Consider the following 15,544-nt stretch of genomic DNA (forward strand, 5'->3'; position numbering starts at 1 on the left):
TTACACTTTATGATAGTGACACTACACTTTATGATAGGGACATTACACGATATGATAGTGACACTACACTTCAAATCAAATCAAATCAAATCAACTTTATTTATAGAGCACATTTAAAATTTACCACAGGGGTAGCCAAAGTGCTGTACAATGAGCAGGTTAAAAGATAAAACGAGTACCGAGCAAACACAACACAACACAAACAGAACACGATAAAAAATAAATAATTAAAATAGAATTAATAAAAACATAAAAACAGGATCACAGCAGGTGTATTATGGGGCGCCATTGCAGGATGGATATCACTCAGTGTTAAAAGCCATGGAATAAAAGTATGTTTTTAAGAGAGATTTAAAAACAGGAAGAGAGGAGGCTTGTCTAACACTCAGGGGTAGGTCGTTCCAGAGCTTGGGAGCAGCAACGGCGAAAGCTCTGTCACCTCTAAGCTTCAGCCTTGTGTCAGGGACCGTCAACAGCAGCTGATCGGCTGATCTTAAGGATCGGGTGGGGCAGTAAGGCTGAAGGAGGTCGGAGAGATAGGTTGGCGCGAGGTTGTTTAGACATTTAAAAACAAATAAAAGGAGTTTAAAATGTATTCGGTAACGCACAGGAAGCCAGTGAAGGGACGCTAAAATAGGGGTGATGTGCTCACGTCTGCGGGTCTGTGTTAGCAGACGAGCAGCAGAGTTCTGCACGAGCTGCAGGCGGGCGAGGGAGGCCTGGCTAATGCCAACATACAGGGCATTACAATAATCAAGACGAGTCGAGATAAAAGCGTGGATTAATTTCTCAAGATCATGTCTTGATAGAAGCGGTTTCACTTTTGCTATTTGGCGTAATTGATAAAAGCTTTTTTGAACGACGCTGCTGATTTGTTTTTCGAATTTAAAATCTGAGTCAAACTTTACCCCCAGGTTTGTGACAGAGTCGCTGAGATACGGGGTCAGAGTGCCGAGGTCAACGTTGGGGGAGGGAGAGCGACTTGGACCGAACAACATAACTTCTGTTTTATCTTCATTTAGGCTCAGGAAGTTAGCTGAAAGCCAGACTTTGATGTCGTGCAGGCAGTCAATAAGACGTTGAACCGTGTTATTTTGTGCCATGGGAAAATAAATCTGGCAATCATCGGCATAAAAATGAAATGCAATACTGTACTTCCTAAAAATAGAACCAAGGGGGAGAAGGTAAAGCGCAAATAAAATTGGGGCAAGGATTGAGCCCTGGGGGACCCCATGTGGTAAAGGAGCTGTGGACGACATAAAACTGTCTACTTTTACACAAAAACTCCTGTCGGTTAGGTACGACCGGAACCAGTTGAGGGCGGCGCCCTTAATGCCCACACAGTTCTCAAGACGAGTGATTAAGGTGGCGTGGTCGACAGTGTCGAATGCAGCAGACAGATCTAAAAGCACCAGGACAACATATTTACCAGAATCAGTGGACAGGAGGATATCGTTAAAAACTTTTAGAAGCGCTGACTCTGTGCTGTGGAGGGCTTTAAAACCGGACTGGAACAGCTCAGTGATACCATTATCCTCTAAGAAGGGCAACAACTGACTGTAGACAACCTTCTCTAATATTTTGGAAATGTATGGAAGATTAGAGATAGGTCTGAAGTTAGAGAGGAGAGAGGGGTCGAGGCTGGGTTTTTTAAGTAGAGGTCGTACCACTGCATGTTTAAACTCTACTGGAACTATTCCAGAAGAGAGGCTACTATTGATAATGTTAAGGACACTTGATCCAATAGTAGCAAGTACCTCCTTAAACAGGCGAGGTGGGAGGGCATCTGCAGGAGAACCAGAGGGCTTCATATGACTAACTGTGTCACTTAAAAAAGAAAAGGACACCGGCTCAAACTGATGGAAAACAGAAGAGAAATGCAGGGGAACAGAAGGGTCATATGAAGGCTGAGATAGACTGGCTCTAGTTGACACAATTTTGTCAGTGAAAAAATGGAGACAATTTTCACAGAATTCAAAAGAAGCATCAAAACCAGCAGATTTGGGAGCATCAATGACAGTGTTAATAGTTTTAAACAGAACTCTGGGGTTGTTACAGTTAGAAGATATAATCTGAGATTGATATATATTCATTTCTGCTTTTACAGTCATCTGAAAGGAAAACAGGCTTTCTTTAAAAATGGCAAAGGACACATGCAGCCTGTCTTTTTTCCATTTTCTCTCTGCTCTTCTACATACGCGCCTGGCAGCCCGAGTGACGTCATTCAACCAGGGCTGAGGCGTGGTTTTAGCGCGGCGGCATTTGAAAGGCGCGATCGTGTCCAGTGTTTGTAAACAGATAGAGTTGAACCCAGAAACCAACTCTTCAGTATTCAGACACACAGATGCTGCAGAATTATCATCACAAAGAGTCGAAAAAATAGAGGAGAACCGAGCAGGAGACGAAGAATTAAACATGCGAGGCAATATCAAACAGGATCGGCATGTGATCAGAGAACACAGCGTCGCAAATGTCCAAATTAAAAACACACAAACCATACGAGAGCACTAAATCGAGTGTATGCCCGCGTTCATGTGTAGAACCACACACAGACTGTACAAAGTTAAATGAGTCGATTATATTCAGGACGTGCGACACTTTATGATAGTGACACTACACTTTATGATAGGGACACTACACTTTATGATAGGGATACTACACTTTATGATAGGGACATTACACTTTATCATAGTGACATTGCACTTTATGATAGTGACACTATACTTTATGATAGTGCCACTACACGTTATCATGGTGACACTACACTTTATCATAGTGACATTACACTTTATAATAGTGACACTACACTTTATAATAGTGACACTACACTTTAATACAATGGCATTACACTTTATGCCAGGGACACTGCACTTTATGATATTGAAACCACACTTTATGATAAGGAGACTACACTGTATGATAGGTACACTACGTTTTATGGTAAAGACAATACACTTTATCAGAATCAGAATCAGAATCAGAATCAGCTTTATTGTCATTACGCAAGGTAACGAGATTGAGGCCATTCCATACAGTGCGATGTGTGCATGCTAGAAAAACAATGTGCACATATATAAAAATATAAAAAATGTAGAAGTGCAATGAATATGGTGTGAAATGAATACATACATGAAAAAAACAAACAAACAAAAAACAGGGTGGTTGGTGGAATGGGTTATTGCACCGAAGAGAAGGCAGTTATGAGGGACAATGGGGCAGTCCGTTCAGGATGGTTATGGCCCTGGGGAAGAAACTGTTCTTTAGCCTGTTTGTTTTGGTTTTAATGCACCTGTAGCGCTTCCCAGAGGGCAGCAGGTGGAACAGGTCAGAGCCAGGGTGGGTGCTGTCCTTGATGATGGCACTGGCTCTGTTGAGGCAGCGGGAGGTGTAGATGTCCGTCAGAGAGGGGAGAGGGCGGCCGATGATCTTCTGAGCCGTCTTGACCACTCTTTGCAGCCTCTCCCTGTCTGCTGCAGTGCAGCTGCCGTACCATACCGTAATACAGTAGGTCAGCAGGCTCTCGATGGACGAGCGGTAGAAGGTCAGCAGCAGGTCAGGCTTCAGGTTGTACTTCCCGAGGACTCTAAGGAAGTGTAGCCGCTGCTGAGCCTTCTTGATGATTGATGTGGTGTTGACTGTCCAGGAGAAGTCATTAGAGATGTGGACTCCAAGGTACCTGAAGGTGTGGACCCTCTCTACACGCTCGCCGTTGATGTAGAGGGGGGCAGGGTCGGTGCTGCTCCTCCTGAAGTCGACGATGATCTCTCTGGTCTTGCTGGTGTTGAGAGCGAGGTTGTTCTCCGAAGACCAGGCCGTCAGCTTCAGGACCTCCTCTCTGTAGGCATCCTCGTCACCCCTGGAGATGAGCCCGACCACTGTGGTATCGTCGGCGAACTTGACGGTAAGGTTGTCACTGTGGGCCGGACTGCAGTCATGGGTGTAAAGGCAGTAGAGGAGGGGGCTCAGCACACAGCCCTGTGGGGAGCCGATGCTCAGCGTGCGGGAGGATGAGAGGTGTGGGCCAAGTCTCACATTCTGGGGTCGGTCCGTTAGGAAGTCCCTTATCCAGGCGTTTGTGAGAGGGGGGGGGCCAAGAGTGTCCAGTTTATTGCAGAGTCTGTCCGGGATTATTGTATTGAAGGCAGAGCTATAGTCCACAGAGAGCATCCGGACGTAGCTCTGCTGCTGCTCCAGGTGGTTCAGAGCAGAGTGGAGAGCAACAGCGATGGCGTCCTCTGTGGACCTGTTCGCCCGGTATGCGAACTGGTGGGGGTCGAAGTCTGGAGGGATATGGTCCTTGATGTGCTGGAGAACAAGTCGCTCGAAGCACTTCATGATTACCGGAGTGAGGGCCACTGGTCGGTAATCATTCAGGCTGGTGATGGGAGACTTCTTCGGCACCGGGATTATTGTAGATGACTTCAGGCAGGATGAGATGACTGCCTGAGCCAGGGAGAGGTTGAAGATCCTGGTGAGGGGGGGAGCGAGCTGGTGGGCGCACGTCCTGAGCACCTTTCCAGGTACTCCGTCTGGTCCGGTAGCCTTCCTGGGGTTCACAGCCAGGAGCACTCGTCTGACACTGTGCTCCTGTACAGTGAGTGGAGTGGCGCCGGAGCCCGGTGGGGGCGGGGGCAGGGCTGAAGCAGATGAGTGTCGCTGGGGGGTTTCGAAACGGGCAAAGAAACAGTTAAGCTCCTCTGCCAGTGTCGCACTCTGATCCGCAGTTGTCATATTGCAGCCTCTGAAGTTCGTGATGTCATGAATGCCCCGCCACACCTCCCGTGAGTTTTTGCTGGACAGATGGGACTCTATGCACCTCCTGTGGTCCGCCTTTGCTTTTTTAATCCCTCTCTTCAGGTCGGCTCTAGCAACACTGTACAGTGCCCTGTCCCCTGACCTGAAGGCTGCGTCGCGGGCCCTGAGGAGTGTGCGGACCTGGCTGGTCATCCAGGGTTTCTTGTTGGGGTAAACCCGGATGGTTTTTTCCACAGTCACATTCCCGATGCAGAACTTTATGTAGTCCAGCACCGTTCCTGTGGCTGTCTCCAGCTCCTGTTGTTGGAAGAGGTCCCAGTCTGTGTGTTGGAAGCAGTCCTGAAGTTTGGGGAGTGCATCGTCAGGCCAGGTCATAACAGTCTTTGTGATAGACCTGGCCTGGCGTCTGATGGGGGTGTAGGTAGGAGAGAGCAGGAGGGAAAGATGGTCTGACTGTCCAAGCTGGGGGAGGAGTGTAGCTCTGTACGCGTGCTTTATGTTGGTATACACGTGGTCCAGGGTGTTCTTGCCCCTTGTAGAACACTTCACGTGCTGGTAGAACTTAGGGAGTACAGTCTTCAGATTGGCCTTATTAAAATCCCCTGCTATGATATGAACACCGTCGGGGTGGGCCCGCTGCTGTTCGTTGACGGTGTTCAGCAGAAGAGAGAGCGCTGTGTTTACTTTGGCGTCCGGTGGAATATACACAGCCGTGATGATAACAACAGACAGCTCTCTCGGGAGAAAAAAAGGCCGACATCTAACAGACATGTACTCCACGTCCGGGCAACAGTGCTGTTCAGTGATTGTCCCGTTGTTGCACCAGTTCTCATGCACGTAGATACAGAGCCCCCCTCCTCTGCTCTTACCGGAGTCCTTAGTTCTGTCCCGGCGGAGCAGAGTGCGTCCGGCTAGCTGCATGCTAGCATCGGGTATTTCCGGGTGAAGCCAGGTTTCGGTGATAATCATAGCACAACAGTCCCGAACATAGCGGTTTCCAGCAAGTTGTAACTCCAGGTCGTCCATCTTCTGTACAAGGGATCTGGCATTAGAGAGGAACAGGCTCGGTAGAGGTGGCTTGTGGGGTTGTTTCCTAAGCCTGAGCAAGACGCCGGACCTGCGGCCACGCTTCTGCTTCCTCTCCCTCCTCCGTCTGCGCCGTCTCCCAGACCAGACAACAAACCACGGAGAGCCCTGTGCTCTCGCTATGTCATCTGGGATGTTGTGCTCGTGGTGAAAGTCGCTCGAAACAGATATCTGGTGCGAGTAACCGATATCCAAGAGTGACTGGCGGGTGTACCGGGTGTTTGCAGTACAGGTGGTGCACAAAAGGAAAAAAAACATGAAGAAAAGAAGGAAGAAAGAGCACTGAAATGGAGAGCCGTAAGCCGCTGCGTCTGTGCGCGCCGCCATCTTGGATTTTTTTTTTTTTTTTTTTTTTTTTATGATAGGAACACTACATTTTATAATAGGGACACCACATTTAATGATAGTGACACTACATTTTATGATAAGTTACAATACACTTTATGATTTTATGAACACACTTTAATAGTGAGACTATACTTAATGATAGTGACACAACACTTTATGATAGGGACATTGCACTTTATAATAGGGACACTACACTTTATGATATTGAAACCACACTTTATGATAAAGAGACTACACTTTATGATAGGTACACTACATTTTATGGTAAAGACAATACACTTTATGATAGGAACACTACATTTTATAATAGGGACACCACATTTAATGATAATGACACTACGTTTTATGGTAAAGACAATACACTTTATGATAGGAACACTACATTTTATAATAGGGACACCACATTTAATGATAGTGACACTACATTTTATGATAAGTTACAATCCACTTTATGATATTATGAACACACTTTAATAGTGCGACTATACTTAATGATAGTGACACAACACTTTATGATAGGAACATTACACTTTAGAATAGTGACACTACACTTTATGATAGGGACAACACACTTTAGGATAGGGATACTACACTTTATGATAGGAACATTACACTTTAGAATAGTGACACCACACTTTATGATAGGGACAATGCACTCCATGATAGGGAAAATACATGTTATTATAGGAACACTACATTTTATGACGGAACAATAAAGTTTATGATAGTGACACTACACTTTATGATATTCAAACCGCACTTCATGACAGGGAGACGACACTGCATATTACACTGCATATTATGATAGGGGACACTATACTTTTTGATAGGGAAAATACACTTTATGATAGTGACACTGCACTTTATGATAGAGACACTACACTTAATGATATTGACTCTATGTACGTTCTTTCTTTATCCATCTCTGCTCCTATGTGAGCCGAGGATCACATAGGATGCACGTAAAAAAAAATAAAAAAATAGCGCCGTCAATGGAACGTTTTGTTATCGTGGTAACTTTGGCAGCCCTAATTTATTAATGTAATATTGATCTGTCAGCCATAATCCATGTGATATGAGTAATGACTCTTCATGCTACATATCTGTGTAACATGTTTATGTCTGCTGTATTGGATGTGTCTTTATGGCGCGGTGCTTACTGTGTGCTTCACATATTCAGTGTTATGATGACCTGGACACGATGCATGGCCAACAGTAAGATGGAACTGACAAAAGGTCAACTCAGTTCCGCGCTGCAACTGAACTTCAATGAACACGATGACACCCGTGAACTTCCCTGCAGGGGCTTGGGTTCTGCCGCTGGTTCTGTGGCGTAAAACACACAACGTGGAAGAATGAAGATGTTTGTCGGAGCGATGGAGGCCACGGGGGAGTAAAAAAAAGAGGGACTGTCATCACTCCCATGCTGCGCTCGATCATTCCCTGCTTTGTGAGGAGGACAATGCCGGTGGACGTTTGGGGGGCTTTAAAAGCAACATGGGCTGGCTGTTTGCAGCTGGCCAGCCTGCACACACCAAGCCAGCAAGAGTTGGATTTACAGTTTTCAGCACCTCTTCACCGGGGAACTCCACTCATCCCTTTTGACGTCGCGAAGAGCCTCAAATCTGAAGGTGAAACAATCCACTTCTTTTTTTTAAATAAGTGCCAGGTTCAAACACTGATGACATCTATTAAATGAGACAAGAAGCAAGGAATTAAACACAGACATAATTCAATTTGGCTCAATTTGAGGAGAGACACCTGGACACTGTACCCTTGTGCAGTGTCTCAGCACGCTCTGGCGAAAGATTGTACGCCACCTCTTTTTATTTGGACTTTCCCTGATTACATGGCAACAGCTGTTTCTAAGGGACGTGGGTCGTAAACAGCGTTGGCTTTGGTTGCAGAACAGTTCAAAAGAAAAGGTCGTAAACAGTTCACAGAAAAGGTCGTAAAACAGTTCAAAGAAGCGGTGCCTGGAGGGGAGTCTGGTCCTGCTTCCTCTTCGCTTCTGTAGTTCTTGGGTCAAGACAATATATTTCTGTTGATTACAATACATGAAAGAAACAGAACACCTTCTCGCCGGGAACTCATTGAAACGCAAAGTTTTTGTGATAACTTAGATCCAATTATTCTAACAATAAGTCTGAACTTAACTTATCTACACCGTTAATTTGATGAGTTTGGTGTCGCTTTTTTTTGTAATGGATGCTAGGTAGCTTAGCTGTACGTTAAAAGGTAAAGTAAACGTCACACACCGACGCCTTAAGAGTTGCGCTGGTCAGTAGGTTAAGAGGCTTCTAGCTTAGTGTACTATTGTTAGCATTGCTAACTCACTTTTATAAAGATAAAATATAGCAACTCTCTCTTGTTGTTATAATACTGAAAACACTTGTGTATGTAAGTTGTTGAACTTAAACGTTATGATAGTGACACTACACTTTATGATAGTGACTTTAGACACCTTGTGATGGTCATGACACTACACGCTATGATAAGAACACTACACTTTGTAATAGTGACACTACACTTTATGATATTGACACTACGCTTTATAATAGTGACACTACACTTTATGATATTGACACTACACTTTACACTACACTTTATAATGGGGCACTGCACTTTATTAGATTGACACTACACGGGTTGTGATATTGGCATTCCACTTTATGATAGAGACACTACACTTTATGATAGGGACATTACACATTATGATAGTGAGACTACACTTTATGATATTGACACAGCAAATTATGATATGAACACTACACTTCATGATATTTACTTTTTATGATATTGACTATTCACGTTATGATCATGACACTACACTTTATGATCATGACACTACACTTTATAATATTGACACTACACTTTATGATAGGGGCACTGCACTTTACTATATTGACACTAGACGGGTTGTGATATTGGCACTCCACTTTATGATAGGGACACTTTATGGTAGTAAGACTACACTTTATGATATTGACACAACAACTACACTTTATGATAATGACTTTTTATTATATTGACTATGCATGTTATGATCATGACACTACACTTTATAATAGAGACACTACACTTTATGATATTTGCACTCCACTTTATGATAGGCACAATACACTTTATAATAGTGACACTACACTTTATGATATTGACTTTTTATTATACGGACTATGCACGTTATGATCACGACACTACACTTTATGATAAGAAGACTACACTTTATGATAGTGGCACTACACTTTATGATAGTGACACTACACTTTATGATATTGACACTACACTTTATGATAGAGACATCATGTTTTATGATATTGACACTACATTTTAAGATACTGACACTACATTTTGTGATCGGGACACTCTACTTTACTCACAGTACATACTTTATATAAAGAAGACACTACACTGTATGATATTGACAATACACTTAATGATAGTGACACTACACTTCATAAAAACACTACACTTTATGATAAGGACACTACACTTTATGGCATTGACACTACACTTTATGATATTGACAATACACTTAATGATAGTGACACTACACTTCATAAAAACACTAGACTTTATAATAGTCACACTACACTTTATGATATTGACTTTTTATTATACGGACTATGCACGTTATGATCATGACACTACACTTTATGATAAGAAGACTATGATATTGACAGTACATACTTTATAAAAAAAACCTACACTTTATGATATTGACAATAAACTTAATGATAGTGACACTACACTTCATTAAAACACTACACTTTATGATCAGGACTCTACACTTTATGATATTGACAGTACATACTTTATAAAAAAGACACTCCACTTTATGATATTGACAATACACTTAATGATAGTGACGCTACACTTCATTAAAAACACTACACTCTATGATCGGGACTCTACACTTTATGATATTGACAGTACATACTTTGTAAAAAAGACACTACACTTTATGATATTGACAATACACTTAATGATAGTGACACTACACTTCATAAAAACACTACACTTTATGATAAGGACACTACACTATATGGCATTGACACTACACTTTATGATATTGACAATACGCTTAATGATAGTGACGCTACACTTCATTAAAAACACTACACTTTATGATAGGGACACTGCACTTTATGGCATTGACACTACACTACACACACAAATAGTCAACAAATATTTGCTTCAACACTTAGTATTTTATAACGGTTGTATTCTGACATTGTGCTTTAATTTAATGACAAATAATTAGGGATGTCCGATAATGGCTTTTTGCCGATATTCCGATATTGTCCAACTCTTTAATTACCGATACCGATATCAACCGATATATACAGTCGTGGAATTAACACATTATTTTGCCTAATTTGGACAACCAGGTATGGTGAAGATAAGGTACTTTAAAAAAATTTTTTATAAAATAAAATAAGATCAATAAATTAAAAACATTTTCTTGAATAAAAAAGAAAGTAAAACAATATAAAAACAGTTACATAGAAACAAGTAATTAATGAAAATGAATAAAATTAACTGTTAAAGGTTAGTACTATTAGTGGACCAGCAGCACGCACAATCATGTGTGCTTACGGACTGTATCCCTTGCAGACTGTATTGATATATATTGATATATAATGTAGGAACCAGAATATTAATAACAGAAAGAAACAACCTTTTTGTGCGAATGAGTGGGAATGAGTGTAAATGGGGGAGGAAGGTTTTTTGGGTTGGTGCACTAATTGTAAGTGTATTTTGTGTTTTTTATGTTGATTTAGTTTTTAAAAAACAAAAAAAAAACAAAAACAAAAACGATACCGATAATAAAAAAACGATACCGATAATTTCCGATATTACATTTTAACGCATTTATCGGCTGATATTCTCGGACATCTCTACAAATTATCATCTCAAAAAATGAAGCAGCTCCCTCTCATGCTGACAAAAATTGGAAACTCCTGTATCATAAAGCTGAACAACCTCTGGAGCACTCGCTCAGGACTGCAAAAATACGTGTCGGGACACCCCGAGTGCGTGTTTGGTTCGACGGCTGCAGTGCTGACACTTCACTTGTTCACTATCGTCAGCGTGTCACACAGAGGAGCGGATTAGTGGCAAACAAAGGGCACAGAACAGCATATCATGCACTATCATTGTCCCACAGCTCAAGACATTTTGCTGAAAACACTTTGTATTGTTTATTCAGTAGAATTTGTTTCTAGGTCTTTTCATGTGCTCAAAATAGAAAAAAAATACTTTAAAAATTATAGGGTACTTAATTTCGTGCTAGAAAACATAAATAAGCTAAATAATTAATATCAATGAAAAAAAGTACTTTTCAGATGAATATGTCCTTCTTCTACTATCAGGAGGACACTTCTCCACCATGCTGTACACTCTGGCAGGAGGAGGCACGCTGTGCGGCGTGGCGGCCCTCGTGCTCCTCATCGTCTCCACGGCGACCGACTTCTGGATGCAGTATCGCTACTCGGGTAGCTCGGCCAATCAGGGGCTCTGGAGGTTCTGCATCAGCCACAAATGTCACGCTCACACTATAACCGTAGGTAGGTGATGGGAAGCCCAGTGTCCATTTAGGGAAACATGAATTCCAGTTTGACAATTCGAAATATTTAAAATGTGTATATTAATATATAAGTACTGTATTGACCGATATTGGCGTGTTTTTGTTTAGACCTTATATATATTTTCATATACTGTCTCAGTTATCGTAGCGTGACAAGCTAGTCTGTTTGTCCGTGGAATCGAGCACCCCAAAGTAGTGACTTTTTTCATTGAGCAAAATAAGCCGCCGTGGGGCCGAAGAAAGTTGTGAGTGCCAGCACTTTGATAAAGAAGGTGAGAAACGCCATTGAATTTAACCAAATAATTCCTATCCATTTCATTACTCATGTATTTGCATTTCCCTTTTTTTTTTCTTAATGTGAAGTTAAAAAATAATTTTCCATCAAATATGTTTGATGTTAATATTTTTAGGTGTCTAGAACAGATTTCGTATGTAACCTGAGGTACAACTGTATTTATATTATGAGTAAAATTCAGATGTTCACTTTTAGGGATGTCCTGATCTGATATTGATATCGGTGAGATATCGGCAAAAAAACAAGTATCGGATGATATCGGCTTGCATGTAAAATCTCCGATACAAGCAGTTTACTTGTGCAAAGCTGGACAGCCAGTTAACATCTAAAAAGGTTGGACTTTTCTTGTATTTTAGTCAGGTCATTAACAAAAGGTAAACATGGTAGGCTACTAGGAGCTAGCGGCTACACAACAGCTAAGCACCGATTAGCAAACAAGCTAAACATTTGTAATAAGTGTCCTTAATTGAACAATATTGCAGTTTAAAACAGCAAATTTGTCAATATAAACAAGTATAAATTAATAATTGTTGCATAAAAGTCTCCAAGGCATTCAGTAACAAACGTGTCCGCATCATTCAACTTACTGGGTCATGAGCTTAGCTTCATGAATTATAGTGGCCAAAAAACAAATGAACGCTTGTGTTTTTCATACGCTCTAAGTAACATTCCACACTACAAAATAACAAAACAATGTATGATACGTGTTGATATCGGCTCCAATATGGATATCGTATCAGAAGTGAAAATGTTGTATTTGGACACGAGTGATTATTTATTCAGTATTTCAGAGTGGATGTCTTCTAAATGATCATGTGGCCCCGCAGCATTCTGGGACGCGACCCGGGCCTTCATGCTGTTGGCCGTGCTCAGCTGTTTTGCTGGCGTGGTGCTCGGCCTGAGCGCTTTCACCAACGGAACCAAGAACAAGAGGGTCCGCATGGGGGGCATCGCCCTGGTTCTCTCAGGTACCTCCACCCCACCGCCGACAAAAAACACAAGACTGCTTCAGTCGAGCCCGTATGGGAGTGGTGCGCCTATTAGTGATGTCGGTCACACCGTGGGTGATGTGAAAAACAATACTAAGGTGAAAAAAGAGAGCAAAGAAGACAAGAAGTTAATATTTTTTAACGTATTTATCACATGAATCATGTACCGGTATGTATCAGATTAATCATCCAATTTATTTTGACCGCACATGCAAAAATATTTAATGTCAAAATAAACCCTGACAGTACTGAATATAAAACTATTAGCAAGTTTAGAGTAAATAAAACTGTAGTGCATTCAAGTAACACATTTTAGACATTGTTCCTGTATGACATTCTCACAATAACATTGTGTCTTTTTTAAAGTGCCAGTAGGGCGGAAAAACGATTTGACTTTATAGTAGGGATGTCCGATAATGGCTTTTCGCCGATATCCGATATTCCGATATTGTCCAACTCTTTAATTACCGATACCGATATCAACCGATATATACAGTCGTGGAATTAACACATTATTATGCCTATTTTGGACAACCAGGTATGGTGAAGATAAGGCACTTAAAAAAAATAAATAATAATAATAATCATTTTCTTGAATAAAAAAAAAAAAGTTAAACAATATAAAAAGAGTTACATAGAAACTAGTAATTAATGAAAATGAGTAAAATTAACTGTTAATGGTTAGTACTATTAGTGGACCAGCAGCACGCACAATCATGTGTGCTTACGGACTGTATCCCTTGCAGACTGTATTGATATATATTGATATATAATGTAGGAACCAGAATATTAATAACAGAAAGAAACAACCCTTTTGTGTGAATGAGTGTAAATGGGGGAGGGAGGTTTTTTGGGTTGGTGCACTAATTGTAAGTGTATCTTGTGTTTTTTATGTTGATTTAATAAAAAAACAAACAAAAAAACAACAACAACAAAAACGATACCGATAATAAAAAAAACGATACCGATAATTTTCGATATTACATTTTAACGCATTTATCGGCCGATAATATCGGCAGGCCGATATTATCAGACATCTCTACTTTATATGTTTGTTTGTTTCCATTAAACATATCCAATTGTATTTACCCATCTATCCATCCATTTTCTACCGCTTATTCCCTTCGGGGTCGCGGGGGGCGCTGGAGCCTATCTCAGCTACAATCGGGCGGAAGGCGGGGTACACCGTGGACAAGTCGCCACCTCATCGCAGGGCCAACACAGATAGACAGACAACTTTCACACTCACATTCACACACTAGTGCCAATTTAGTGTTGCCAATCAACTTATCCTCAGGTGCATGTCTTTGGAAGTGGGAGGAAGCCGGAGTATTTACAATCTGCAAATTATGTGAAAATACGGTTTAAACATCACAAAATGCCACAAATTCTGTCCGCCGTTTTGAATGATGCGCTCTGAATACCTTCGGCTATTTTTTTAAATGTAACATCACTGTAGTGACACTTCTGCATGCTGACCATATTATTAGATGAGTCATACTGGAAATACTGGATCTGGAGATAGATGTTTTGTTTATCATTCACAGTCCTTCTGTAAGACAAGAACACATACATTTGGCTTTTTTATGCATTCAAAATTTTAAAGAAATTGCAAACAATTGAGTCAACAGATGGAGGGTCCTCTATTGCAGTGGTTCTCAACCTTTTTTCAGTGATGTACCCCCTTTGAACATTTTTTTTAATTCAAGTACCCCCTAATCAGAGCAAAGCATTTTTGGTTGAAAAAAAGAGATAAAGAAGTAAAATACAGCACTATGTCATCAGTTTCTGATTTATTAAATTATATAACAGTGCAAAAATATTGCTCATTTGTTGTGGTCTTTCTTGAACTATTTGGAAAAAAAGATAGGTTTTTATTTATATTTATAAAGGATTTTTGAATTGTTGCTTTTTTAATAAAATCTCACGTACCCCATGGCATACCTTCAAATACCCCCAGATGTACGCCTACCCCCATTTGAGAACCACTGCTCTATTGCACCCATTATACCCTCTAAAAACATCCAGAAACCGCCAACAAAATTCCATTTACATGTCGCGACCTGAAAATTAACCAAATATGAGTGATATTGTTATTATAAGCGCCATTTTAGCCTATTTTAGGTTTACGCTGCTATTGTTGACTTGCTATAAGCCGGCGGATGCTTTCTGCTTCGTCTCAAACTTGCTAAAAGTCAATTCTAGATTATAATTCATGCATCTCCTACCTGGAAGTAGACAAACGTTGCCATGGACCGACAGGCTGGTGAACTTTCACATCCCTGAGGTGGTGAAAATGACACAAAAAGACATTTCTTGCAGGAATTTATTTTTAACCCTTTGTGAGGATTGTGATTGAATATTCATCGGGATTATGTGAGCGTGGACATATTACAGTAAGTGTTTGTTTTAATATGGTTTAATATAGTTAGTTTGTATTAGAGATGTCCGATAATGGCTTTTTTGCCGATATCCGATATT

At 41.1% G+C, this 15,544-nt stretch overlaps 1 protein-coding gene across 1 annotated transcript in view; it reads left to right on the forward strand.

Annotated features, from left to right (window-relative positions):
• Positions 1–7,636: 7,636 nt before the first annotated feature.
• lim2.2 (lens intrinsic membrane protein 2.2) overlaps positions 7,637–15,544 on the forward strand; it is an 11,749-nt gene continuing 3,841 nt past the window's right edge. The window contains exons 1-3 of the mRNA XM_061976399.2: positions 7,637–7,820; positions 11,565–11,759; positions 12,902–13,042. Coding sequence (XP_061832383.2) covers positions 7,652–7,820; positions 11,565–11,759; positions 12,902–13,042 — 505 coding nt within the window. The 5' untranslated portion in view covers positions 7,637–7,651. The remainder of the gene's footprint in view (positions 7,821–11,564; positions 11,760–12,901; positions 13,043–15,544) is intronic.

Source organism: Nerophis lumbriciformis, linkage group LG14 (assembly GCF_033978685.3).
Source record: "Nerophis lumbriciformis linkage group LG14, RoL_Nlum_v2.1, whole genome shotgun sequence".
In the NCBI taxonomy this organism is placed as follows: domain Eukaryota; kingdom Metazoa; phylum Chordata; class Actinopteri; order Syngnathiformes; family Syngnathidae; genus Nerophis; species Nerophis lumbriciformis.